We start from the raw sequence: 27012 nt of genomic DNA, 5'->3' as shown, positions 1-27012 counted from the left end.
TCTCTCTACCCCTTTCATGGTGGTAGCAATGCCATGGTGACCCGTAAAAGGTGGACAGTGGCAATCAATCATAACCTTTTCCCTCAACGGCTGTGTAACGCACAACATAGTCTTTTTCATATAGGAGCCTTCCCGAAGGGAGTATCCAGCTACTGTATCCCCATCCCGTATCCGTGTGAAAATATCTGCAAAATCTGTATCTGTGGCACACTGATCGACCATATCCTCGAAGCTCCTATGATGTATCGCGGAAATAGCCAGAACCAACGGTTTCCGAGACAAAGCATCTGCCACCACATTCTTTTGTCCCTGCACATGGACAATCTTGAAGTGGAACTGTGACAAGATGTTTGCCCACCGCATCTGCTTTAACGAATGCTGCTTCTGTGACAAAAAGTAGCGCAAACTCTGACGGTCTGTAAAGACAGTAAAATCCGCTCCGAGTAGGTAATTCCGCCACTGAGTAAGAGCATGGATAACCGCCAAAAGCTCTTTCTCATAGATCTGTGCTGTCATCTTCGGCCTAGAGAACAAACGGCTCTCGTAAGCTATGACATGGCCTTCTTGCATCAAGACCGCACCCAGACTACGACCACAAGCATCACAAAATACTTCAAATAACTTCTGCAAGTCCGGCAAAGTCAAAATAGGTCCCGTAGTCAATTTCTCTTTCAACGTCTGAAAGGCAGTCACCTCTGGGGGTCCCCACGAAAAAGGTACTCCTTTCTGTGTCAAGATATGCAAAGGGGAAGCAACCTCTGCAAACTTTCGTATGAACCGCCTGTAGTACGAACACAGTCCCAAGAAGCTTCCAACTTTATGGATATTCCTCAAATCGGGCCAATCACGGATAGTCTCTATCTTGGCCGGGTCCATTTGCACTCCTGCTGCTGACACAATGTGTCCCAAAAAGTGTATCTCTGGTAGGAAAAATTCACTTTTCTTTGCATTAATCACTAACTTGTGATCTCGTAATGCCTGAAAGACCTGAAGCAGATGATCTCTGTGTTTTGCCTCATTCTTGGAGAAAACAATGATGTCATCAAAGAAAGTGCCAACAAATAGCCTGTACTCTCGAAAAATCCTATCCATCATCCGGTTAAATGTCGCAGGAGCATTGGTTAAGCCAAAAGGCATCACCAAAAACTCAAATAACCCAAAAGTCGTCCGAAAAGCTGTCTTGTAGACATCTCCTGGTGCTATCCTAATCTGATGATATCCACTCTTCAAGTCAATCCTGCTAAAGCATGAGGATCCCTGTAACCTGTCGAGTATATCATCGATCCTAGGAATCGGAAATCTGTTCTTGATGGTGATTTCGTTGAGAGTGCTATAATCGATGCACATTCTCCAAGATCCGTCTTTCTTCAAAACCAACAACACTGGAGAGCAATACGGTGAAGTACTAGGCTGGACAAGACCCTTTTCCAAGAGGTCTTTCACTGAGTTCATAATCTTTTCATTCTGTACTCGGCTCACACGATAAGGTGGCCGATTCGGTGGCGTGCTTCCAGATATCAGATCAATGGTATGATCTTCAGGCCCTCTCAAAAGCAATCGGCATGAGCGTCGAGAAAAAAAATCTTGGCGTTCTTTTCTTCAGGTCAAAACATATTCAACCTTTATCCATCGTTCAGTTCTCCCAAAAGAATGAGTAAGAAAACTGAAGTTCATCAAGTACAATCTCTAAGCCCTTCATTTATCAAAGTCGCTTTCTCGGCCCGGTAGTCAACCACGGCGTAGTTCTTGTGGTACCAAGGGATCCCGAGTAGAACGTCACTCACGTGCCCTGAACACCCCTGTCATTGCAAACGAAGTTTGCCAATGCTCGATGTAATGGCAACATCCCATCCGGGTGCCAGTCGAACTACCTCCGCCTGTGGCGTCAATCTGTCGGGCGCAGTTCCAAATCGAGCCGCCAATTCCAAGTGAAAAGAAGTTGGCCTTGGCTCCTTCAAAAGAGACTGTAACAGACTTGGACACTGTAACAAACTTGGACACTCCAAGTCAAGAATCAACCGCGACAGCACCAAATAACCACTTCAAAACAATTCACAGATCACAATAGATTTGCACTGGCCCGGCGGAGTTCCGTGCCTAGAGATATTGGCCCCAAAGACTAGCGCCCCTTTCGGTATTTCTTTTTATATTAATCAATCATCAAAGTACAAGAGAGCGGTAGGGTTTCACTCTCAGACTCTGCGTCCAGATGCTCTCAGAAGTGAGGCCCTCACCACTAATTTAAAGGTTACAAGGGATGCCCAAAAGCAGAGCCCCAAAAGCTTTTAAAATCAAAAGCATCAGTTCTCTCTCTCTCTTAGAGAGTCTTTTCTTTTTTGTTTAATAAAAAAAAAGCAAAAGCAAAATTCGCGTTGCTCATCATTTTCCAAAAAAAAAAAAAGAAAAAAAAAATTCTAATAATCCGCCTCCGCGATTTCCGGAATTTAGGGTTTTTGGCAAAAATTAGGGTTTGCAGGAATTTTAGGGTTTCTGGCAGAAATTAGGGTTTCTGCTGTCCGCCACGTCATCACTTTGTGACAGTTTGATACATTCATGAGGTCTCAAGGATACAAAAGAAGTAATTCTGATCACTGTTTGTATATCAAAACGGCAAGTAATGGATCTCTTCTATTGCTGATTTTGTATGTTGATGACATGCTTATTGCGGGTAAAAATGTCACGGAGTTGGATGCATTACAGCAAAGCTTAAAGAATCGCTTTGACATGAAGGATCTTGGTGATGCTAATCATATTTTGGGCATGCGTATCTCTCGAGATAGACCCAACAGGCGTCTGTATCTATCTCAACGAGATTATGTTAATAAGGTGCTACATCGTTTTCATATGGATGGGGGAAAGGCACTTGGTACTCCGCTGCCTCCATATGTAAAACTGACTGCACATGACTGCCCAAACACAGATGATAGGCGGGCTGAAATGGCCAAGATTCCTTATGCATCAGCCGTTGGCAGTTTGATGTATGCTATGGTTGCTACACGTCCGGACATTGCATTTGCGGTGGGAGTGGTAAGCAGGTACATGAGCAATCCTGGCAAAAAGCATTGGGAAGCAGTGAAGTGTATCTTGAGATACTTGGAAGGCACTAAAGACTTGTGCATTTGTTTTGGGAAAAGTGAGACATCTATGCATGGCTTTACAGATGCAGATTTTGCTGGACATCCAGATTGCAGGAAGTCTACCTCTGGATATGTGTTTACATTCACAGGAGGTGCAGTTTCTTGGATTTCTAGACTGCAAAAATGTGTTGCTTTGTCTACCACTGAGGCTGAGTATGTGGCTGCCACTGAGGCATGCAAAGAAGCTTTGTGGCTCATGCGTTTGGTAGAAGAGCTTGGCATTAAGTCACCGGTTCCTGTGCTACACTGTGATAGTCAGAGTGCTATTATGCTTGCAAGGAATCCTGTTTTTCATGCCAAGACAAAGCACATAGAGGTGAAGTATCATTTTATCAGGAGTGTGCTTGATGACAAGAGCATTACACTTGTCAAGGTGCACACAGATGACAATCCTGCAGATCTTTTGACCAAGAGTCTTCCAGCAGAGCGGTTTGCATATTGCCGTCAGATGATGGGTGTTGGATGAGTAAGTGCATGATCAGCTGATGTATCATAGTTAGCTGATTCTTTGATCTCCCAAGGTACATTGCCTTTAGGTGGGAGGTTGTTAGGGAATAAAGGCCTAAGTGCCTTGTACTTATTAACTTATAAGTTAAAAAACTTATAAGTGAGAGGGCCCAAGTGTGAATGGCCCCCTAGTCACTTACTCATATACTCAAAGGTCAAGCCCAAAATGTCACTATTGTGACTTTTCCCAAACTTCTACGAGTTCTCTCTCTCTCTCACGTATTTTTCTCTGCGTGTGCTTCTTCTGCGCCACTCTCCTCTTCTCCTTCACTCTCATTGCATAGAGTAGCAAGTGGGCTCTCTCTCCTGCTCCCCCACACCTGCAGTCACGCCTATCTAGAGGACGCTCGGATGCGGATTACTCCCCATCCAAGCCTGCCTCGAAGATAGCCCGTCTTGCTGCTGCGGCAACATTTGTTCTCTCTCGCTCCCCATGAGGATCGTCTCATGGAACGTGCACGGACTAGGTGGGCCCAGTTTCAGCGACAGCGGGGCCGATTGCGTCAGGAGCTTCAGCGTTGCTTTGTGGGAGGAGAGATTGATCTCCTTATGCTTCAGGAGCACCATCTGTGTGAGAGCCGCATTCGGCGATGTGGTCAGATTTTGCGTGGACGTTATGATACCTTTTGGTCAGCTGCTTTTGGACCTGGAGACATCCACGGTGGGGTATGTATGACTATTGCGGACTCATTGCAGCAGGCCATTGTGGGCAGAGGGATTATTGTGCCAGGCAGGGCTCAGTGGATTATTATGCAAGTTTAGGGTGGCCTTGTGGGCTTCCTGAACATCTATGCGCCCAATGCGGCGAGTGCTCATGCAGAGTTTTGGCCACAGATTGTTGAGTCTTTGCCGCAGGCCGATCATTGGTGTATAGGAGGGGACTTCAACATGTTGGAGGACCCTTCTGACAGGATTGGTGGCAGCCATGCTACTGTGCATGGAGTCGAGTTGGCAGCTTGGGAGAGGTTTTGTATGACTTTGAGGGTCTCGGATACATGGCAGCACTCTGGTTTTGTGAGGCCCCCAGACAGTCTTGCCTTCTCTAGATCGGACCACAGAGTGGGAGGAGTGAATCTATTGCGGATAGATCGCTTCTACACTAGTGATCACTTCAGCGACTTGGGGGGTTCAGTGGACATCCTGGCAAGGACTTCCTTCTCGGACCATGCACCAGTGATCCTCACGGTGGCAGACAAGCAGAGGATTGGGAGCACGATGCTTCGCATCCCAGAGAGGGTCTTGTTGGACTCAGCACTCAGAGAGAGGGTAGAGGCTCTCTGGACAAAGGGCATGGACAGCCAGGTTTCCCCTGCAGACAGAGTGCCTAGCTCAGCTTAGCCACTTTTTCCTTCAGGAGTCTCTGGCTCGCCGGGCTGCAGCAAGGGAGGCGAAGCAGCGTCTCATACGAGGCATTGCTTCACTACAAAGAGGACAACCCTGTCTGACTGAGCGTGTGAGCATGAAGCGCTCACCTCTCCCCCCTGCCAAAAGCACCTGACTGTGAGCCTGTCTGTACAAAGCTGAACCCCTCTGATCCAAGCATCTGAGAAGCCCATCCTGCGGAGAGTGTCCTCTAGAAAGTCCCAGTCAACTCGGTCGTATGCCTTCTCAAAATCGAGAAGAAGAATCACAAGGTCCTCACCACGGAGCCGTGCCAGGGCAGAAGCCTCCCAGAAAGTAAAGATGTTGTCAAGGATACTGCGTTCCTTAAAAAAACCTGTCTGAGTCCCATGTATAAGGCTCTCTAAAAGTGGTCGAATCCTCAAACTCAGAGCCTTGGCAAGAATTTTGTAGGTTGAGTTGAGGATGGTGATGGGGCGCCCTGTCGAATCTCATCCAAGGAGCCACCCTCCTTGGGAATGAGGTAGATCAGGCCCTCACTCATGCTGTCAGGCATCATTCCTGTGTGCAAAATGTACTGAAAAGCACTACAAAGATCTGGGCCAAGCAGGTCCCAGTACTCCAAGAAAAAGCTGGGAGTCAACCCATCCTCACCTGGACAGCTACCACGAGGGAGGGCCCTAAGAGCTGTGTGCAGCTCCTCAAGTTGAAGTGGCATCTCTAGCCTCTGGCGCATCTCCTCTGTCACAAGACATGGCATCTGTGCCCAAACTTGCTCCCTGCATGCATCCTGCCGCTCTGACCGAGGCTCAACCGACAATAACTCACGGTAAGAGTGAGTAGCAACTGCACGCATATCCTCGGGCTCACAAGCAACTGACCCATCGGGCCTCCTCAACTGAATGACCTTGGCATGCGAGTGCCGAGGTCCCACTGTCTCAAAAAAAGCACCAGTCACTCTGTCACCCACCTGAGTCCACTGAGATGCCTGTCGGTGTAAGGCAAACTCATGACGCCTCTCCTCTGTGCTAACAAGCTCCTGTCGAGCCTGCTGTAACTGCTCCTCCAACCATGGACTGTCTGGATGCTGCTCCTGCTTGCCCCCTTTCTCTTTCTGTTCTATGCGGAGGCGATGAGCAGATATTTGGTGTCACAACGGGTTGGTCTTCGGGGCTTAGCACTCCCTATTCGGGGAGAGGAGCTACTGGACACTGAGTTTGCCGATGACTCAGCCTTGTACTTAGATGGCCAGGAGGCCAATCTTCACAGATGTGAGCAAGCTCTGGAGACCTTCTGTTGTGCATCGGGCGCACTGATCAATTGGAGAAAGACAGTGGCTTTCTCGGTTGGTAGTGCTCCTGTGCCAGATTGGATGCCAGGAGAGGGTTTCAGGTGGATTCCCCCAGGGACTGCAGTTCGGTACTTGGGTTGTCAGGTTGCTTTGGACTTGTCTCCCGAGCAACAGATTGCTCCTCTTCTCCTGTCCATCAGGAGAAAGCTGTTACATTGGAGCTCAACACGACTTTCGTTGGCTGGTAGAGTAGTAGTTGCCAACCAGGTGTTGTTGGCGACTATGTGGTACATCACTTCCTGCTGGATCTTCTCAAGTTCTTGTATCAGCCAGGTAGAGAGGCTGATCAGGACTTCCTTTGGTCAAGACGTGACACTCAGATGGCCTGAGCCAAGGTGGCTTGGTCGGTCATCACGCTTCCTTGTTCTCAGGGAGGGCTTGGGATCATTGATCCAGCACAGTAGAGCACAGCAGAGCCCTTCTAGGGGAGTTTATAATCAGAGGACTTCTTCCAGGTGAGGAGCCCTGGAAGGAGTTCTTGTTGCAGAGGCTTTGTGCCAGGGTGCCTCAGTCAGGAGGCCCTTGGCAACCTTCGACCAGATGGATCTTTACAGAGATGCGCCGAGTTGGTTTGAGCAGGAGACTGGAGGACCGCTTCGCGGTGAGTTTGCTTCGTTCTTGGGAGCTCTTACGGCGTGGCCTGGAGCAGCGACAGCCGATGTGCACGGAGGAGCGCCTACAGCAGCCCCTCGTCTAGAACCTCATGGTTAGCACTCAGAGAGGCCACTTGGTTGGTAGTCGGCCTCATGTTTCCTGGGGTCCCATGGCAGCAAGTCCAGCACGCTCTCTAGGTGACTGGCTAGAGTTCACAGGTTTGTCAGAGGTGCATGGTTTCCAGCTGCACGGCATGAGAGGGGTGCAGAGCATGTGTCAGGACATCTCAGAGTCAGTTCCCGCTGAGTGGCTCACCCCTCTCGAGCCAGTAGCACCCCGGTGGATGGGAGCCTTCACACGACTGGAGGTTCTCATTTCAATCAAGGCCTGCTCAGAGACTGTCCCAGCCCTATTCTTCGAGCTTCAGGGTGGGGGACGATTACAGCGAGTTGCAGTAGAGGCCCCGCAGGTAGTAGAGTGTTGTTTTCAGAGGATCCGAGTTGTGGGCATCTCTGGGAGGACTTGCGTCATAGACCCTGACCCAGCAGCTCTTGAGATTGGACACTGGAGGCTATGGGCTTGGGAGTGTTGTCCACTGGCACGAGTACAGTGGGATCCTGGTGAGTGGCTATGGAGGGACCCCTTCTCTTCTGCAGACCACCCAGGAATCCCCTTCTTTCAGTACACTGTTCTGCTTGGACGTCATATACTTGCAGCACAGAGAGAGGCCCGCCCCGCTGCAGCACGTCATTGGCAGGAGGAGGGCCTCACAGTCGAGTTCTTGGCAACCTTTTGGCAGAGGCTGTGGGACTCCAGACAGCCGAGGCGCGTCACTTTGTTTCAGTGGCTTGTTGCGCACAGAGCTACAGCAGTAGGGAGCTGGCTTGTGCATAGTGGTCTCTCAGCCGCATGTGCAGCCTGTGACGAGTTGGTGGAGAGTCAGCCTCATTGTCTTTGGGACTGTCCCTCGGCCCAGCAGGTGTGGCTACGAGTTCTTCGACTGATGCCTACTCTCTCCACGGCTAGACAGTACACTTGGGGGGCAGCGGCTTGGTCCAGTCTCGCGGGCCCGGCACTTCAGTTTGAGCTATCTTCCACCAGCAGGATGATAGTGATAAGGGGGGGCATCCTACACTCCAGCCTGCTACAGAGCTTACTTCACATGAGTGGTGCAATGAGAGAGAGGAGTGTTGGGAGCTCATCAGTGGCTTGACACTATGGTTCATCTGGCGGGCCCGTTGTTTTTGCATTTTTGAGGCCCGCTCTATGCCGCCAGCAGAGACTGTTCGTGACTTTTGGCTAGAGCTGATCCATACTCTCAGAGGACAGCTTGAGGGACTACAGGGCAGCTCCGACCGCATGCGGGAGCGCCGCGAGGCTTTCCTTCGACTCTGGCGCCCTGGGCCTTTCTATACCATTGTCCAGGGTGTGCTCAGATGGCACTATCGACCACCTGTGTGGCTCTTCCCTCCTCCCATCCCTTGATTTAGCCTCATTGTATATATGTTGTTCTTTCATTGGGAGAGTCTCCCCATCATGTTTGTTGTAGCCCTCTATTGCAGAGGTGGTTGTAGCCCTACGGGCAGCTTTCATTAACTAATAGAAGGATCTTTTTCTCGGGAAAAAAAAAAAATAGCGTGCAGCTAGGAAGATTGGTAAGACCGCTTCTCTACAAAAAGGAACTTTGTGACTGTACGGGAGTACGCAATGATCAGTTGCGCTTCCATCGAGTTGCAAAAATTCTAACCTAAAACCCGTCACATAAACCACATTTAAGGAAAGAAATATGTTGCATCTTTTATAATTCTACTGCCAACTCCAAGGAATTTGAAAGCAATGATACAATCACAATTTGTAGACTAAAACCCATCACATACACCACATATAACAAAAAGAAATATGTTGTATCTTTTATAACTCTACTTCCAAACTCCACGGAATTTGCAAGCAATGATACAATCACAGTTTGTAGAGTGATTGAATCCACAAAATTTCATAGGATTCATCACTTACCTAGAGAGATTGAATTCAATTGATTAATCTTGAAAAGAACGAATATCCAGAAGAAAAAAGTAGTTTGAAAGTGCACTACATTGCCTATCTTGTCCAAAAATACTGTTAAAAACTGCCTCCTGAAGTAAGAACTAAACAATATACTCAAGCACTCCACTCCTAAAGTAAGAACTGAACTATTCACTTACTTGAGAACACAAATGACCCAAACTTGAGACGAACTAAAAGTCCATGTCGTAATAATGCAAGACCTCAAGGAAGCCAACACTAGGCTCATGATACCAAGCTAAGTTGGGTAGTTTTACGACTCTTCTTTGCTATATAAACGTTGAGGATTTTGAGCAACTCTATTGTTCTCGCACTAAGCTCTTTTGATTCAACACCCCATGTTATTAACACCATGCACATCAACCTTCAGAATAATTTCAACAACTCATAGGCAGCCAAAACAAAGTTCTATAGAGTACCCTGGATTTGATTTATAGCACCGCCAAAATAGCTTCCATGTTGCTGGAACATTTTTGGTAAAATCATCTTCAAAAAGAGCCTACAAGCACCCAAAAGAAAAAACCATCTTCAATCAATTCCGCAACTGTTTTATGCAAACTTAAGTCGACGAATAATGGACATTAGAATGCTTGATTGCAAACATTGATATTGCGTTTACTCTTGAAACACAAAAAGCATTGTCATACCTTGAACTACAAAAGTGAGAAATCTCTTTGTGTCATGGTTTTGCTGTGATATGTAAATTCAATTTGTCCAAATCACCCTATGTCATGGAAAGACCTTGAGAAAGGATCTCAAAGAAAATAGGTGAAACACCCACCCATCAAAAGACCATGTCACTAAAAGACTCTCATCAAGGATCTCAAAAAACAATGTGCGAACACCCATGTGTTAATGAAAGCATATTACAAGCCTTAGCAAAGTTAATAAATGACCGACCATCCAATGTGTGATGTCCCCATGTGTGATGTCCCCATCACAAGAGCAGGGACCTAGTCTATGACACCATCAAAATGGGGGTCCAATGTCCGGGCAAACGTAGTGTGAACGGCTAGTGTGGCCTATCACCTTGACAAAAGGAGGCCAAGGTGTCACCAAGCTGTGGCAACCAGTAACCTTAGTTGTTGGTTTCTTTCCCTTGATTTTTATTTGATTTTTGGGACCCTCTTTTTGAAATAATTGTCACAAGACGGGCACCACGTGCTAACAGAAAAGAGCAGACTGAACAACTTTAAGCACTTCAAATAACAACTAAACTGAAAAAGATGCAGGACACGAGACGGGGAGTGGCGAAGTTCCACCCCAAGAGAGCATTGGCCCCAAATGATGCGCCCCTTTCGGTATTTCTTTATAATTGTTGATTCGCAAAGTACAACAACCAGGGAGCACCTCCTCTACAATCTACGCGTTGAAGAGTGCCAGAGAGGGCCCCCAAGGCTTATATTTAAAGGCCCAAAGCCTAAAAGCATCAAATATGAAAAGTTGACCCCAAAAAAAAACACTTTCCTAAAATTTTGAGATTTTCCTAAAAATCCTAAAAAGCCGTCGCGAATTGCAAATCGTCTGTACAAGTGCCACGTCACATATTTTGTTGTGCAAAGTCTTCTGAGTGTGTTCTACTTTATTTTTAATGCCTTTATGTCACTTGGGTCCCATCGGACGGGGTTCCGTAAGTTGGTGGGAGCTCTTCTTTAAAAATAGGCCACTCGTCAAGACTTTGTGAGTTTGTAAAACTTCTTCTTCTGCTACTGCTGCTGCTTCTTAGGGTTTTGGTCCCTTGGCCGAGATCTGAAGGTTTGCTCCGTTCTTCAATGGCTTGACACGTCTGTAATTTGTGACATCCCCCCTTCTTGAAAGAAAGTAATTGTCCGCAATTACAACATATCTGTAAAACAACTCAAGTTAGCTCAAAAATTTCCGAGGGACAATCAGTTTGCTCTTTTTTTTTTTGTAAGGAGTTGGCTTCTCCTTTCGACTCTTTTGTTAAGGAGTTGGCTTCTCTTTTTGTCCAAATCGGAACTCTTGATATTCCGGCGTAGTAAAATTAGCCATCACACCTAGACCGCCTGATCTTACACGGGTGTCTTGACGCACTAAAATTACTTACCCAAGCAATCTCATCCAATTGGGAATATTCAGTGGTTTGCACATCACAATGCAACACAAATGCTCACATATGCATGTTACAAGACATAGAACATAAAGTCACCGATAAACACTCCCCCGCAAATAACCATCCAGGTCTAAGCCATGAGCTGTTCAACGACTTCCTCACCACTCCTCCCGCAAATAACCTAAAAAGGTCCGGGCCATGAGATATAGAGGCCTTTTACAACCAAACGCCCCCAGACCATAGCCTGCGTCGTTTGGAGGTGTTGAGAGTAACCACTGCTCATACTTCTTAATACTCCCCCCGTAAATAACCACAAGGGTCCGGGCCATGAGTAACAACAACAATACTCCCCCTGTAAATAACCACAAGGGTCCAGGCCATGCGTAAAAACAGCACTTTTCAATCATTCAATACTCCCCCCGCAAATAACCACAAGGATCCGGGCCATGAGTATGAACAAGCATTCTCAAACATCAATTCTCACTACTTTACCCAGAAGCATTGAAACCAGTATTAAAACCAGAGTCAAACAATTCAAATCGACACCAAGACAGGTTCAAAACAGATACCATCCATTTCAAACAAATTCCAAACAAGATCACCAAACAAGTTCTCAAACAGAACTCAAACTTAAAAAGCAATCTCGACATCAGCCGAGCTCGAAAAGTCGATTGACTTTCCATCTTGAAACCTGCACCAAAAAAATTAGGGTTAGGTTCCTTCCATAAGGTCGTAGCTGATCACACCATGGTCCATAAGCTCTTGGACAGACAACAAAGAAACACCTGTTGAGAGATGTCTACACTGCTAGGGTTTCCATGGCAAGCATTTCAGGATACCCCACTCTGCCAGAAGTTGCACTCCAAAGGAAGATGTCAGAAACCATATATCTTCGGGCAAAAATTTTCTTGAAAGCTTGCCAAGTCCTTGGAGTGTGCGGCTTGAAGCTATAGACATCAACATCTGCATGGCACTACTTTTGAGAAAAAACAATGACTCGCAACAAATCTAGGATCCTTCTCTTTGTCACAAGACGGGCACCACGTGCCAATAGAAAAGAACAGACTGAACACGCTTGTAGCACTTCAATAACAATTGAATTGAAAGAGAGAGAGAGAGACGACACGCAAAGTGGAGTGGCGAAATTCTACCCCAGAGAGTATTGGCCCCAAACCTTGGCGCCCTTTTCGGTATCTCTTTATATTGCATCAACATAGTACAAGCTAGTACTCCAGACTTTGCACCTTCGCCAGGAAGCATGCCAGAGAATGAGCCCTAGCCTCATATTTAAAGGCCCTTGGCATGAAAAGCAGATACAATAAAAAGCCTTTAAAACTCAAAAGCTTCTGGTCCAAAAGCAAAGCCAAAAAGTTGCCAACGTAAATCACGAAAATCCGTACACCCTGCCACGTCATCAGCCAACGCAAAACACAAAAATCTCCCTGCTGCCCTTAGGGTTAGGGTTAGGGTTTCTGCAATTTTAGGGTTTTTGGCAACAGAATTAGGGTTTGCAGGTTTTAGGGTTAGGGTTTCCAAAATTAGGGTTTCAGTAGTTAGGGTTTCTGGTAAAAATTATGGTTAGGGTTTCTGCTCTCGGGCACCCACATCATCACTTTGTGACCGTTTAGGCCCCTCGGCCACATCTGTAAGTTGGCTCCATTCTTTAGGCTTTGACACGTCAGCACTTTGTTACACTCTTGCAAGTGATCTTTTTGGCTTATGCCCTGTAAGACATGAGCGATGAAGACGGGAGCGCTTCGAATGCACGATCAAGTAAGGGCGGGAGTGCCTAATAACTCCGGGGGTCGGGACACGAAAATACTTCGAATCAAATTCCAATAGTCTCTAGTTTGATATGTCTGCTCTTTTGTAGGACCGGTATGCTTTCAGAAAAGCACACCTAAATGCTCTGATACCACTGTCACAAGACGCGCACCATGTGCCAATAGAGAAGAACATACTGAACAACTTTAAGCACTTCAAATAACAACTGAACTAAAAATGATGCACGACACGAGACGGGGAGTGGCGGAGTTCCACCCCAAGAGAGCACTGGCCCCAAATGCTGGCGCCTCTTTCGATATTTCTTTATTACTGCTAATTCGCAAAGTACAACAGTCGGGGTGTAAGGTGCAGCGGAATGAATGTTGTATTTTCTCAAGATTAGTGATCCTTATTGCTCAAGGTTCCTTTTAGTTCTTAGGGAAAGAGAGAGCTTTCCGTCTTATGGTGAGTGCTATGATCACGAACAAAGTGAGTGGATATTGTGCGTGCAAGTGAATGAGACTGAGAAAAGGAGAGAGAAGAGATACGACACCCAAGAGGTTGTAAAACCCTCCTCCGAAGGCCCCACTCTCGTCGGCGAGAGTAGTCTACTTGATTGCACAAAAGTGTACAATGCGTATGCAATGGACTGATGCAATGGGACTATGCTGATGACGACGACGGTGGTGACGACGATGACTTGATGGCTGAAATCTGAGATCTTCTAATCGCTGAATTTCAGGACTGTTTTGGTGGCTGAAAATGACTGTTTTGGCTGCGTTTTTATGGTGAAAAATGGGGAACATCTGCAACCGTCTAGGGGCTGATCTGCTACTGTGCCATAGGCTGAAAACTGCGAGAATCCAACTGCTGAATTCTGCGTTTTTGCTACTGCTGAGCTGGCGTTTTTGACAAGGCTGAAAAAACGCTGAATCTGCAAGTGATGCTAGCGTTTTTGTCAAGGCTGAAAAACACTAGCTGGGATGTATTTGCTGAGGTTGGAAAACGCCAGGCAAGAGGACTTGTAGGCGATGGTTTGCTGGGAGGAAACGCCAAAGGGAAGGAGTGGATGGCGAGGGTCTACTGCTGAGGGGGGGTACTGCTGAGAAGTTGCCTGTTGAGCGGGAAGCTCCTGCTGCCTCTTCTGCCAATTACTGCTAACTTGGGTTTGCTTATATATTAACTTAGCAAAATTGCCCTACCTACTTTTGTTGGGAAGTCACTTAAAAACAATAAGTGAAAATCCCAATAAATAAGAAAATAGGCTAAATGCACTGGAAAATAGGCTCGCAGATTTGAGAGAAGATGCTTTTGGAGCCATTGCTTTTAAGTTTAATGCTTTTGGGGCTTTGCTTTTAGCAACCCTTGTAAAACCTTTATAAGTGACCCAAGGGGCTCACTCTGCAGAGCATCTAGACACACAGTCTGAGAGCGAGCACCCGGGGGCCAGTTGTACTTTGCTCAAAGATTAATATAAAAAGAAATACCGAAAGGGGCGCCAGTCTTTGGGGTAGTACCTCTTGGCACAGAACTATGCCGGGCGGTGTCGACTCTCTTTTGATTTGTGAAGTGTTTTTGAAGTGAATCTCTGCTATGTCGCAGTAGACTCTTGACTTGGGGTGTCCAAGTTTGTTACAGTGGTATCAAAGCACGGTTAATTTCTCTTCTACCGGGAAATCCAATCCCTTTTCTCGCGAAACTTATGGATTCCGAAAAGAATCAATCGACCTCTTCTACAACCGCTGAGGCGGGAGGAGGCGATGCAGAAGATTTAAACGACTTAACAAAAGATGAGTACGGGCCACCTCGGCCTACACAGTATGAACTTTTGGAGATGCAACGTGGACAACAGGTTGACGAGTGCACAAAGCAGATGCTTCAGTTTGCTAAAAATCCCCAGTTTGCAAAATTTTTGTCTCAGCAATCCATGGCTGAAGTGCATACTCAGTGGCCGAAAGCCATTGAACCACCAATCAAACCAGCAACCAAGAAACCTCCTTCTCCGAGGATGTTTACAGAACAAGAACTTCAAGAGGTGGTTCAAACCCAGATCACTCAGCTTTTGGACACGAAAATCAATCGAAAAAGCAATTGAAGAAGCGCAAGAAGGGGTATGACTACCCTACTTACATGGGCCGTCAATCTTCTTTTGCATCTGCAAGAAAGCACAAGAAGCGTGTGCGTTTTGAAGGACTACCCAATTCTTCTTCTACCTCTTCTTCTGACAGTTCTTCTAGCTCTTCCAACTCGAGCGAGGAGGACAGAAAGGGCAAGAAGAGAAGCAAAAAGCAAAGCTTCGAAAAGAGCAAGAAAAAGAAGAAACTCATATTTCGACCAGTTCTGATAGCTCTACGAAGGAGTCATCCTTTGACAGTTCAGACACCGATGACCACATGTTTTATGCGAAGAAGAAGCACTTCTACAGAGCCAACCAATACGACTTCCTCGAAGACGAGAGCAAGAAGACTTAGGAATTTAAAGAAACGAGCAAGGCTCGACAGCCTACTCTATCACAAATGGAGACTCCTCTAATGAGCCCCATGGACCCATCTTACGTCATTTCACCTGGGGTCTCTATGCAATCTGAGCCTCCGAGCGAAAACTTTAGCTTCCCTAACTTGGCTCAACCCTCTATTAAGGAAAACACAGTGCTCACTCCAGGGATAAGCCTGACAGAGAATGTACCGATGGCATCTACGGTTAGCGCAGTGCCACTACCTAGTGTCGTAGTACCTAATATGGGGCCTCGACCATATGTGCCTCTAGCCCCTTATGCACACATGGCCCCCACACTTCCAATTGTACCACTTGCTTATGCTCCTCGAGTGCCGCTCCCTAGCCCTTATTCGAGTGGACCTATGCCCGGTTATGTTCCATATCCTGCATCATCCACACATATGCCAAGACCGGTACCCGTTCCTCTCCCACATATGATTCCAAGAGTACCTCCACCGGCCCTGCCTCCTCACATAGGTGACTTGGCAGCGTTTGCTCAAACCATAGGTCGATCTATAGCGGAAAATATGCGTCACGCATCTGATAGAGAGCCTAGAAGTAAGGCAGTACAAATTGCCAAACTCACGCAAAAATTCAATGGGGACGAAGATGCTAGAAAACACATTGAAGTGTTTGAACAAGTATGTGATTCCTTAGGGGAACGCAACGAACTACATAAGTGCAATGCCTTAAGCTTGACATTAAGTGGGAAGGCTGGAGATTGGTATAGGACCCTAAGGGTGGACGAGAAAACAATCTACCCTACCCTTCGAAGGTTGTTTCTAAAGGAGTACATACGAGAAGGTGTGCTTTGGGGTGTAGCATCTCAGCTACAGAAGGCCGAACGTAAGGAAGGAGAGTCAGTAAGGGACTTCATTAGTCGTCTAAAGCACTTAAACTCTCGTTGCCCTGTAAATGAGAGCTTCAACAATAACCAACTGCTTGATCGATTCATTCGAGGGTTGAGGAATGAAGGAATCTATAATGGACTAGTGATTAGAGGTATCACAACCTGGGAAGATGTCACTGCCAATGCAATCCAATTAGAGGACAACTTGATGATAGCAGGCATGAGGGTGTCTACCGACATGAGATCCACTAGCTCACAAGCCATTGAGTATGAACCCATGACTGCAAAGCCCATTGCCAATGAGCCAAAGGTATTTGAGACATTCTTGACAGACCTCACCAAGGCAATCCAAGAGTCTCTTAAGGATAACCGACCCCCTCAAAATAGTCACATGTATCCAAGAAGGGAGCAACAATGGTGTTCCATTTGCTTAGGTCCACATAGCACTAGTGAGTGCCCTACGTTTAGAGTAAAATTTAATGGAACTTGCAACGCATGTGGTAGGTATGGTCACCAAGCTAAGGATTGTTTAATGATCAAACGTATGATGGCAAATAGACCACCTGTAGCCTGGGCAGATGCGCCTCGAGCTCCTGTATTGATGCCTACTCCACCTGTTGAGCAACTACCGCAACACATGGTCCCTAGATCTCAAAATGTTGTACAAGCTACACCGCTACCACCTCCTGTGCTAGGACCGTAGCCCCCGCATCCAAGAGTCGCCCCTATGAACCAAGTGGGTTGCGAGCCATCAAATGCTTATCCAGATGGCTGTGAGGAGGAAATAGACACTAGTATTGCCTACGGACTTGATACATTGGAAGAGTGTCCTATATACTACATGGAAGATTGTTGGGGACAAGTTAAGCCGGTTTATCAAGCTCCTGCTCTCGCATCCAGAGGTCAAAATATCAACACCCAGGCTAGGAGGCCACCTCTTCAATGCTACGAGTGTGGTGGACCACATCGAGCAGCGGAGTGCCCTATTAGGATGCAAAAGAATGCTTCACAGATGCAAATGAATCAAGGGAGCACGTCTGCAATGCCAATACTCACATGTAATCGTTGTGGCATAGATCACTTGATTGCCCAATGCCCCTATAACCCAAATGCGCCTAAAATCACACCCCTGAATTTGATCAAAATTGCTAGTGTGACATCGCCAATACCACACGTCGCACCCGCTTATGCGATTACACGGTCCATGCTTCAAGGGCCAGGACATATCCTCGAAGAGAGAGATACCGCGTCAGTTATCCAAGCAAAGAAAAAGAAGACACGAAGGAAGAAGTCGCAGAATACGGAAAATTCAAAGCCAAGTTCCAAAACAAACATAGGAACAGGAGATGACCCCGTGTATATGAATGACCTCGAGGATGATTCAGATTCAATCGATACAATGGAGACTAGAACCAATACCACAAAGGGAAAGACCGACAAAGAAAACCGTAACATGGAACCAAATAAAAACCGAATGAGAGAAAACCATAAAGAGCCTCTGAAAACACCACAAGTGTTTCCAAATCCAATCCAAGACCCCCAAGATAAACCGCAGGGGCAAAAAGGGAAAAATCGTAAAAAGAAGATTGGGACGTACCCAAACCCAGTAGACGAGATTGAGCAGGTGAAACATCTAAGAGATTTAGTGGAGGAGACTCAAAGGAAACTAGAACCAGAACCCATGCAGGTCAAAATTCATGACACAGTGTTTCCCACGCAAGTTCATCCACCCCACATGAACCATAGACCGTTAGCCATATCTAGTATCATCCAAGAAGGGAGTGAGGACGGGACATCAGAAAGTGAGCATACACCCTTCTTGTTGGAAAGGATGTTTAACGAAGGAATACCTGATCCCATTGAGGAATATGAGATTCCATCCTCACCAGTTCCTAGTCAAGGACCTACACCCTGCAAAACGCCAATGAATGTTGCCAAACTAGTGGACTTCATGTCTTCTGAGGTCCGAACCACGATCATAGCAAAGCTATATGGAGATCCTGAGTTATTCCTTGCACTTCGAGCATTCCTTAACGGAGAGCTACGAACGGGATTACCGCAGTTTGCGCAACCAAATAGGCCTGACTCGATTATGATTGATGAGGAAAATCATGTGCAATCACTTGACTTAGATGGACACGAGTCTGTGATCGAGGTACCCATTAACGAATTAGGGCAGTATTTTGAAGGCGACGAGTCTAATGCGACCCTACCCATCACTACCAAGGGATTAACTATAAAGGGAATTCTTGATGGTGGTGCGGGAGTTAGCATCGTTACAAAAGATTGTTGGGAATCCATGGGAAAACCCCGCCTCAGTGTTACTAACATTGTGGTAAAGATGGCAAATGGTACCATAGCCAAACCTATGGGGATGCTCAAGGATCTTAAGATCAAAGTTCTAGGACACAAGGTACGACATACGTTCATTGTAATGGATTTCTCTAAACACCTTATGTCATATGAAATGATTTTAGGACGACCATTCATGAGGGAAGCACAAATGGTTCATGATTGGTCTAAAAATCATGTCTATTTGCAATTCCAAGACTCTGTCCTTAGAGTGGATTTGGTGACTGGTAAGGTACACCCCCCTTAGGGAGTAAAACCATTATTGATCATCGCTCTGACACCACAGTTCACTCGGCCCCACTACAATATTGTTACACTTGTAAGAAGGATACAGACATTGGCCAAGATTCTCCTTATATGGATATCCTACCGGGTATGACGGAATCAGACAATGTGGATTGGGTCCACCTAGCATCAACCATAGACACTTGGGGAAATAGGAGGACGACCTGGGTAACACCTGAGGGGGATGAAATTCCTATACCCTTAAATATGCTACAAGCAATGCATATCGCTTCCGACAAGACTCATCCTAAGGTAACGAAGAAAACATACAAGTGGGTCCCTAAAGCTTCTTTAGTGACCATAACTAGTGCTAAAAAGCAGAAGCCTTGTAAGAAACGTACCACTCGCTCCAAGAAAAGTAAGAAAATGTTGCGATGGATCCCTAAACGACTATTGGAAGCCCAAGGCTACTATCAAGGAAATGATCAAATCTGGGTGCCAAAACGTAGATTGTGCTCTTACCTATCACCTGACCCAAGTGAGCCCAATCCCATAGCTCCAAAACGAATCAATGATCGTGAAAAGAAAAAAATCACAGAATGCTACACACCCGCTCCCGAGCTAGTTTGGGTACCAAAGAAAGAACGATTTGTTCCACCTAGCTCAGGAAGGGGGGAGTCCCATGAAGCTTCTAGCTCCTCATGTAATACATCCATAGAGGTAAAAGCTTCTACACAGCCTCCATCTATAGTAGTGGACCTCCATGAAGCTACAAAAGAATCCACACCTCCCAGTGTTCAAGAATCACCTGATGAACCACTTCAAGTTCGATCCTGGGAGAGTACCTTACCACCCTTGCAACTTGACGAGGCACCTAGGGTAATAGAAAACTACTGGCAAAAATCCTCACCTATTACCAACTGGAACAATTGGTTTCAAAGGGTGGCAAGCTCATTTCAAACGGTATGATCTACCCAAGGAAGGGGGGAGTGTTTGCTGACAGTCATCATTCATTTGTTTCCCTCTCAACCTTTTTCCGTGACCTCTCAATCTCCGATCTTAGGGAATGTACATATAAAGCTTTATACTCACAAAAAACAAAATAGTAAAGAGCAAGAGCAATTAGCAAACGAGTATGCACAATAAAAGTCAAAACATTGACTCAGACCTGCACATGTCACATCTGGTACAGTGAAACAGAAACCTATGCCATAAAACACCTTTGATCCTCATCACTTGAGTGATGGAGGGCAGGTAAGATTAGTACGATAGGAGTGTTTCTGTTTTAGAGTTGAGTGATTAGCAAAGTTCTCTTTTCCCACTGATGTGCCTCCTGGAGGTATTCCTTTTGTTTCCTAGTGTGTACAGGAGAGTGTTGCTATTGATAGGATTTGGACCTTCATGGAACCTTCAGATCAAGCGCGACCATCGACACAAACAGGTGTTTCTTGTCCATTAGCATTGCCCCTTATCTTTTTGCATCCATGTTTTGTCTGCTTTGATTGTGATTGGTAGCATAATATTCAGCACATTGGCTTAGTATCAAACATTTAATTCAATGTAATGTTTTGTCATAATCACTTGTCTAGGTTTAAAAATCAAGCAGTCCGACTAAGCTAGTTTGACCAAGTTAGGTATTAGAAATCTTCTCTTAATACCATGGGGAATGCCTTCCTAATAAGCAATGGTTACTTAGGTTCTTAATCCGATTTAGGCAACATTGTATGAAATGTACTAGGGCTTTCTAGTGGGCTTAACCCTAGTGACCTTTAGCTTAAGTATTATAAAGGGAGTTTACTAATGTGATGAGCCTGGGGAGGGTAACAGTGTTATATGACCCCCCAAAGTTACAAAATATAAATGCTGAAAATGAACAAACAAAAAATCAAAGTGCCACAATGTAAAATTTTAAGCTGGAAGAGAAATCTCAGCTTGATTTGGTACTTCACTCACATGTATCGCCTATGGTACTAGAGCCCTAGAGGTTCCCAGTGTGGGCGCTTTTCCTTGAAAAGCAAAAAACCCAAGGCATACAAAATAAGCACACACATCAAAATTGAATCAATGTGAAAAGACTTTGGGGGGTCAAAGAAAAAGTAATCAGTCAGGCGATGATTTCATGAGAAATTCCTTTTATGGTAGCTTAACTACAAGGTTTTCTAGATATAGCCTCTAGTCAGCCCTCGAACATGAATACTTGGCTCTCGCGATTAAACAACTTAATTGACCACTGAAAATTCAGAAGCTTACCCATGGTATTACTATTCGATCTCTAGTGCCTTTCGACCGTCAAATTAGCGACCCCAGACTTGTTTAATTTTCTACCTTTACATCTGTTTATGCATTTGATTACATTGCAATTGAATGTTCATTGCTGACAAATTGTTTGAAATTCTTTGACCAATCAATTTTTCTACCTAAAACTGCATATGCTTTTTAATCACTTATGAGAATGCCATTACTGTGCCAATGTTGTTTGATTTTGCAGTGACTGAAGAAGGCTAAGGACATTCATCTCAAATGCTCTTCCACCTCGACGAACCAACTTCAACTCAATAGCTTCCGAGGACGGAATCTACATAAGGAAGGGGGGCATGTTAACCCTCACGGCTCACGGACACCCCCCATCACCTACGACGGACGTGTATTATGTATTCGGTAGAGTCAGGTACCGGGCTTGTCGGTCCAATAGGAAAAGGGTAAGAGTGATCGCCGATGAGAGGCGCACTTTAACTTGGACATTCAAGGGATTAGTTGGTTAAGCATGGGCGCCCAAGTGTGAATGGAGTGAGCTCCTATAAAAGCCAACTAAACCTAATTTTTACTCATTCTCTCATTTGTGCAATTGAAGAGTGCTCTTGCTCCATCTCCATCTTCTTCTTCTTCACCTCCTTGTGTGTGTCTGTGTGAGAGAGAGAGAGAGGGAGAGTGTGTGTGCGATCGAGCATTACGAAGGCACGACGGCGGCGAAGCGGTTGAGCGCGGCACGACTGCAGCTTCTTCTTCATCGCGGCGAGGAATCCACCACGAAGGCGAGCGTAGAGCGGTGAGTGACACACCCTTTGTTTTCTTGAGCTTGCTAGTTTAGGCTTGTTGTGTGCTTGGAGCCGTTTGTGGCTCGCACACGGTGTATTGGCAAGTCCCTTGCTTCGACAGTGCGGCAAGGAGCGCACACAAACTTTGTTTGCATTGTCTGGGGTATTTAGGGCACGAGGATTTTTACATCATGCCTTTGGAAAGGTGTGACGTCCTCCTAGGAGTCCCTTGGTACCATAAGAACAACGTTGCGGTCGACTATCTAGCCAAGAAAGCAACTTTGACAAATGAAAAGAGCCGAAAATTTGTACTAGATGTAAAACTAAAGGGCGAATCCGTCCCTATTGTATCGGCTTCAGCCATAATGAAATCCAATCTTTTTGTTTACTCGATCTATTTGAAAGAGTTGAATGATGGCTTTGGAAAAAGCCTCTCCTTTCCCTTTTTCTTTCTCAGGCGTGCCTTCTCAAAACGCGAGAGCACCCAATCATCCTCCTTCAATTTCAAATCGCGACGATGGCGATTCGCTACCTTTTTCTCTCGTTCTTGAGATTTCTGCAAAGCCTCGCGGACCTTGGCAAAAGCCGTGTCTAAGTCGCGCGTATACTCATCTGATCAAAAATCTTATCTTTCGTGCTTAGGAAGGGTGGAACCTTCGTAGCACCTTCAACAATCTCAAATGGCACCTTCCCCGTCGAAGAGTGTATCGTGTTATTATAGGCAAATTCCACCAAAGGTAGATACTTTTCCCATTGAGTCTTCTGATTCGAGATATAAGACGAGAACTGCAGGTGTGTGCCCGTCAGTCTGCAGGTGGAACCATGACAAGAACTGCAACCGCGTGCCAATGTTCTCCCAAATTGCCTTCCAAAACAAACTCGTAAATCTGGGGTCCCTGTCGGAGACAATTGTCTCAGGCATGCCATGTAGTCTGAAGATCTGGGCCACAAACAGTCTCGCTAAGTGATCCGGCTTGACTGTTTTCTTCACTGGAATGAAATGAGCCTGCTTGCTAAATCTGTCATTAGCAGTCCAGATACCATCGTGGCCACTCTGTGTTCTCGGGAGATCAAAAATGAAATCCATTGCAATACTTTCCGAGGGGCGGGTGGGTATGGGCAAAGGATGTAACAATCCCTGTGCTTTATGCCTGTCAAACTTGACGTTCTGGCATACCATGCAACTGCGGACAAACTCTTCCACATCCTTCTTGAGTCTCGGCCAAAAGAAGTATCTCTCTACCCTTTTCATGGTGGTAGCAATGCTACGATGACTCGTAAAAGGTGGACAGTGGCATTCGGTCATAACCTTTTCCCTCAACAGCTGTGTAACGCACAACATGGTTTTTCTCATCAAGTAGCCATCCCGAATGGAATATCCCGCTATAGTCTCCCCATCCCATATCCGTGTGAAAACGTCTGCAAAATTTGTATCTGTGGCATATTGGTCGACCATATCCTCGAAGCTCCTATGATGTGGAAATAGCCAGAACCAACGGCTTCCAAGACAAATCATCTGCCACCACATTCTTCTGTCCTTAAACATGGACAATCTGAAAGTGAAACTGTGACAAGATGTTCGCCCACTGCATCTGCTTTTCCGATAGTTGCTTCTGTGACAAGAAGTAGCGTAAACTCTGATGGTCTGTAAAGATAGGAAAATCGGCTCCGAGTACGTAATGCCGCCACTGAGTAAGAGCATGGATAACCGCCAAAAGCTCTTTCTCATAAATCTGTGCTATCATTTCCGGCCTTGAGAACAATCGGCTCTCGTAAGCAATGACATGGCCTTCTTGCATTAAGACCGCACCCAGACTACGACCACAAGCATCACAATATACTTCAAATGACTCTGCAAGTCCGGCAAAGTTAAAACTGGTCCCGTAGTCAATTTCTCTTTCAATGTCTGAAAGGCAGTCACCTCTGTGGATCCCCACGAGAAAGGGACTCCTTTCTGTGTCAAGATATGCAAAGGGGAAGCAACCTCTGCAAACTTTCGAATGAACCGTCTGTAGTACGAACACAATCCCAAGAAGCTTCTAACTTCATGGACATTCTTCAACAGAATGTGTCCCAAAAAGTGTATCTCTCGTAGGAAAAATTCACTTTTCTTTGCATTAATCACTAACTTGTGATCTCGTAATGCATGAAAGACCTACAGCAGATGATCTCTATGTTCTGCCTCATTCTTGGAGAAAACAATGATATCGTCAAAGAAAGTGCCAACAAATAGCCTGTACTCTCGAAAATACCTGTCCATCATCCGATTAAATGTCGCAGGAGCATTGGTTAAACCCAAAGGCATCACCAAAAACTCAAATAACCCAAAAGTCGTCCGAAATGCTGTCTTGTAGATGTCTCCCGGTGCGATTTGGATTTGATGATATCCACTTTTCAAGTCCATCTTGTTGAAGCACGAGGATCCCTAGAGTCGGTCAAGTATATCATCGATTTTAGGAATCGGAAATCTGTTCTTGATGGTGATTTTGTTGAGAGCTCTATAATCGATGCACATTCTCCAAGATCGATCTTTCTTCAAAACCAACAACACTGGAGAGCAATACGGTGAAGTACTAGGCTGGACAAGACCCTTTTCCAAGAGGTCTTTCACTTGGTGAAGGGGATCGGGGAGCACCACAGACGAAGAGTGAGAGAGAGAGAGAGAGAAGGAGACACAACACAGATATGGGTGGGGAGACTCAAAAGAGTGAGCAGTCTCCTATACACTTATGCTATGTATAAGGTATACAAGTCAGTGGGCGCCCAGACTCTGGGCGGCCGGGCAAGGCACAGGCGCCTATACCCCAACAACCTCCCACTTAAAGGCGACTGTGCCTTTAAGCAAGAGAACCTAGTCTAAAGACTACAAAAGGCGAGAGAAAACCGCTCTCAACCGATGCCCATTGGGTGGCTGTGATCATGTGCATCCGGCTGTCCTGCTCCCGTGTAAGTCCATACACCACCAGACGTACCGCACACGTACTACAAGTATGTATGCAATACCTGCATATCTCCCTCGTGCACTATGCCATCATCAGTCAACAAACGACTGACAACCCCAACTGCAAATGCTCCCACTACAGCTGCGATATCCGGTCTCAAGATCAGCATCTCATACATGAGACCACCGAATGCCGATGCAATGCTAGCGGGCCCTGCTAGCTCTACGAAGCATGCATCAACATATATATCCCTGGCAATAGGCATCTCTGACTGACAAGGCGTGTCAGCCACATGCATCTCCTGACTGTCCACAAAAGACGCATCAACCTGTCGTGCAACCTCAGAGCAAACCAGCTGCTCTAGGTGTCTGCTAGAAGACATATCTTGCACAACTATATCCCCATGCTCATTGTCGAGCATAGAAAGGAATGATTGCATAATCACTGACATCTCAGCCTCCTCTGCAATCATCCACTGCAAACATGACCACTCAATCTGCTGTGACTCACTAGAGCTCTCATGCTCTAACTCCGTATGCATAGACTCTTGCACAACGTCCTCCTGTCGTGACTCACTAGAGCAAGGCCGCTCTACCTGTCTATCCTGCATAGAAGTATCTCGCACAACTGACTCTCTGCTTTGCTCAGTCACTAGCAAAGCATGCATGTCTAACTCTGTCACCTCTTTGTGTGACTACTCAAGTCGTGCCCCAACTGTGTGCACAACGAGCTCACTACTCTGCACTCCATGCAAAGCATCCTGCAACCCACAAGCAAAAGCGACTCGCCTGCTCTCTCGCTGTCTACCTGGCTGCATGATCATAGAGACAATACCGTCTCTCGCGTGATCCACATGCAATGGGTAACCTGTACCACTCCTGGCACCTCTCGCAATCACTAGCGAACCCAAATGCATCACAAAATCTCGCTCTCGTAGAAAAATCTGACATCCACTATCCCATAACTGTCTGACTGAGATCAAATCCCGTCTCAGATCTGGCACATAACGCACATGACGCAGGGTAAATCTCTTACCACTGGGCAAGGACAAACATACGTCTCCTGTACCCTCAATGTCATACACAGCACCATCAGCCATGTGCACACAACCAAGTCTCCCACTAGAAAACGTGCTAAACCACTCACGATGCGACGTGACATGGAAAGTAGCATCTGAATCTAGTAACCAATGTGAAGACAATGTGCAATCCGATATGCAATCCGTAGACATAAGATCGTCTGAAGACAAGCTAGATGTAAATGTGACATCGCCGTCACAATCATACTCAGTAACCACCGTACTGATCTCACTAGCATCTGTCATGCCCAAATCTGCATCACACATCTGTCGCCTCCGTTGTCTCAAACGCCTGAAACATCGACGCCTAATGTGCCCTCTATGTCCACAATGCCAACATGTCAAGTCTCTATGCCGTCGAGACTTGCGTGTGGGACCAATCTCTCCCATGGACATAGAAGTGGGACTAGACTCCCCTGTAGGCATGGATGTCGCGTACATAGCATGTAAACTCTGCCATAAAGCATGAGTTGTAGTCTCCCTCGAGACCTGCCAGTCAACAGACTCAACCAGATACAAACGAATCGTAGACATTGCTAACTCATCAAGATCCTGCCAATCATCATCACGCATAGACTTGGGCTTCGCCGATAAACCACGCAAGGGTTTATCCTGCCCCAAATCCGCCAATGCAACAAGCATATGCTCCTTCCAAGCAACAAAATCTGCACCATCAAACTGTGTCAGACCATAACGCTGGAAGTCAAATGAAAAATCAGCCATAATGCTCGCAAAAGAGCAACCAACAATGAGTAGCAAATGTCAACCAAATCAGCCCTAAACTGGCTCGAATCGCATCAACAAAAGTCTGCAAATATGGCTCAAAACCTGATGCAAAGTTGCACCAATAACCGTGCAAAACCTTGCACAAAACCACAAGTCAATATGACTCAATCGCGCATAAATATCTGACAGAGTCATATTGACTTGAGTGTTCAGTTTCTATACTTGGTTCACTCGATGTTTCCTCAGGTTCTGAATCCATTTCTTCCTGAGATTCCGTTTCCGATGTGTATTGGCCTGAAGCCTTTGAGGAATCATCAGTTTCACTCTCAGGTAGGTGTGCCTCTTTCTTATCATCGGATGTTACATGCGCTACACCTAACATGTTTACTGGTGCAATGTGTGGTATCTCTTCCCCATATGGTGTTACCCAGGTTGTTCCTCTAGCTCCCCATGTATCTATAGTTGCCGCTAGGTGCACC

General features: G+C 46.0%; 1 protein-coding gene across 1 annotated transcript in view; it reads right to left on the bottom strand.

Moving 5' to 3' along the window:
• The window catches only part of LOC147457730 (uncharacterized), a 74264-nt gene that overhangs the window by 24601 nt on the left and 22651 nt on the right, over window positions 1-27012 (bottom strand). The window contains exon 2 of the mRNA XM_086513650.1: window positions 9411-9490. Within this exon, the coding sequence (XP_086369776.1) occupies window positions 9411-9490 (80 nt within the window). The remainder of the gene's footprint in view (window positions 1-9410; window positions 9491-27012) is intronic.

The sequence above is a fragment of the Adiantum capillus-veneris genome, chromosome 5, assembly GCF_014529385.1.
Source record: "Adiantum capillus-veneris isolate H3 chromosome 5, ASM1452938v2, whole genome shotgun sequence".
Lineage (NCBI taxonomy): Eukaryota > Viridiplantae > Streptophyta > Polypodiopsida > Polypodiales > Pteridaceae > Adiantum > Adiantum capillus-veneris.
Note: the sequence above shows the minus strand (reverse complement) of the source record. Positions and strands in the feature narration are given on the sequence as shown.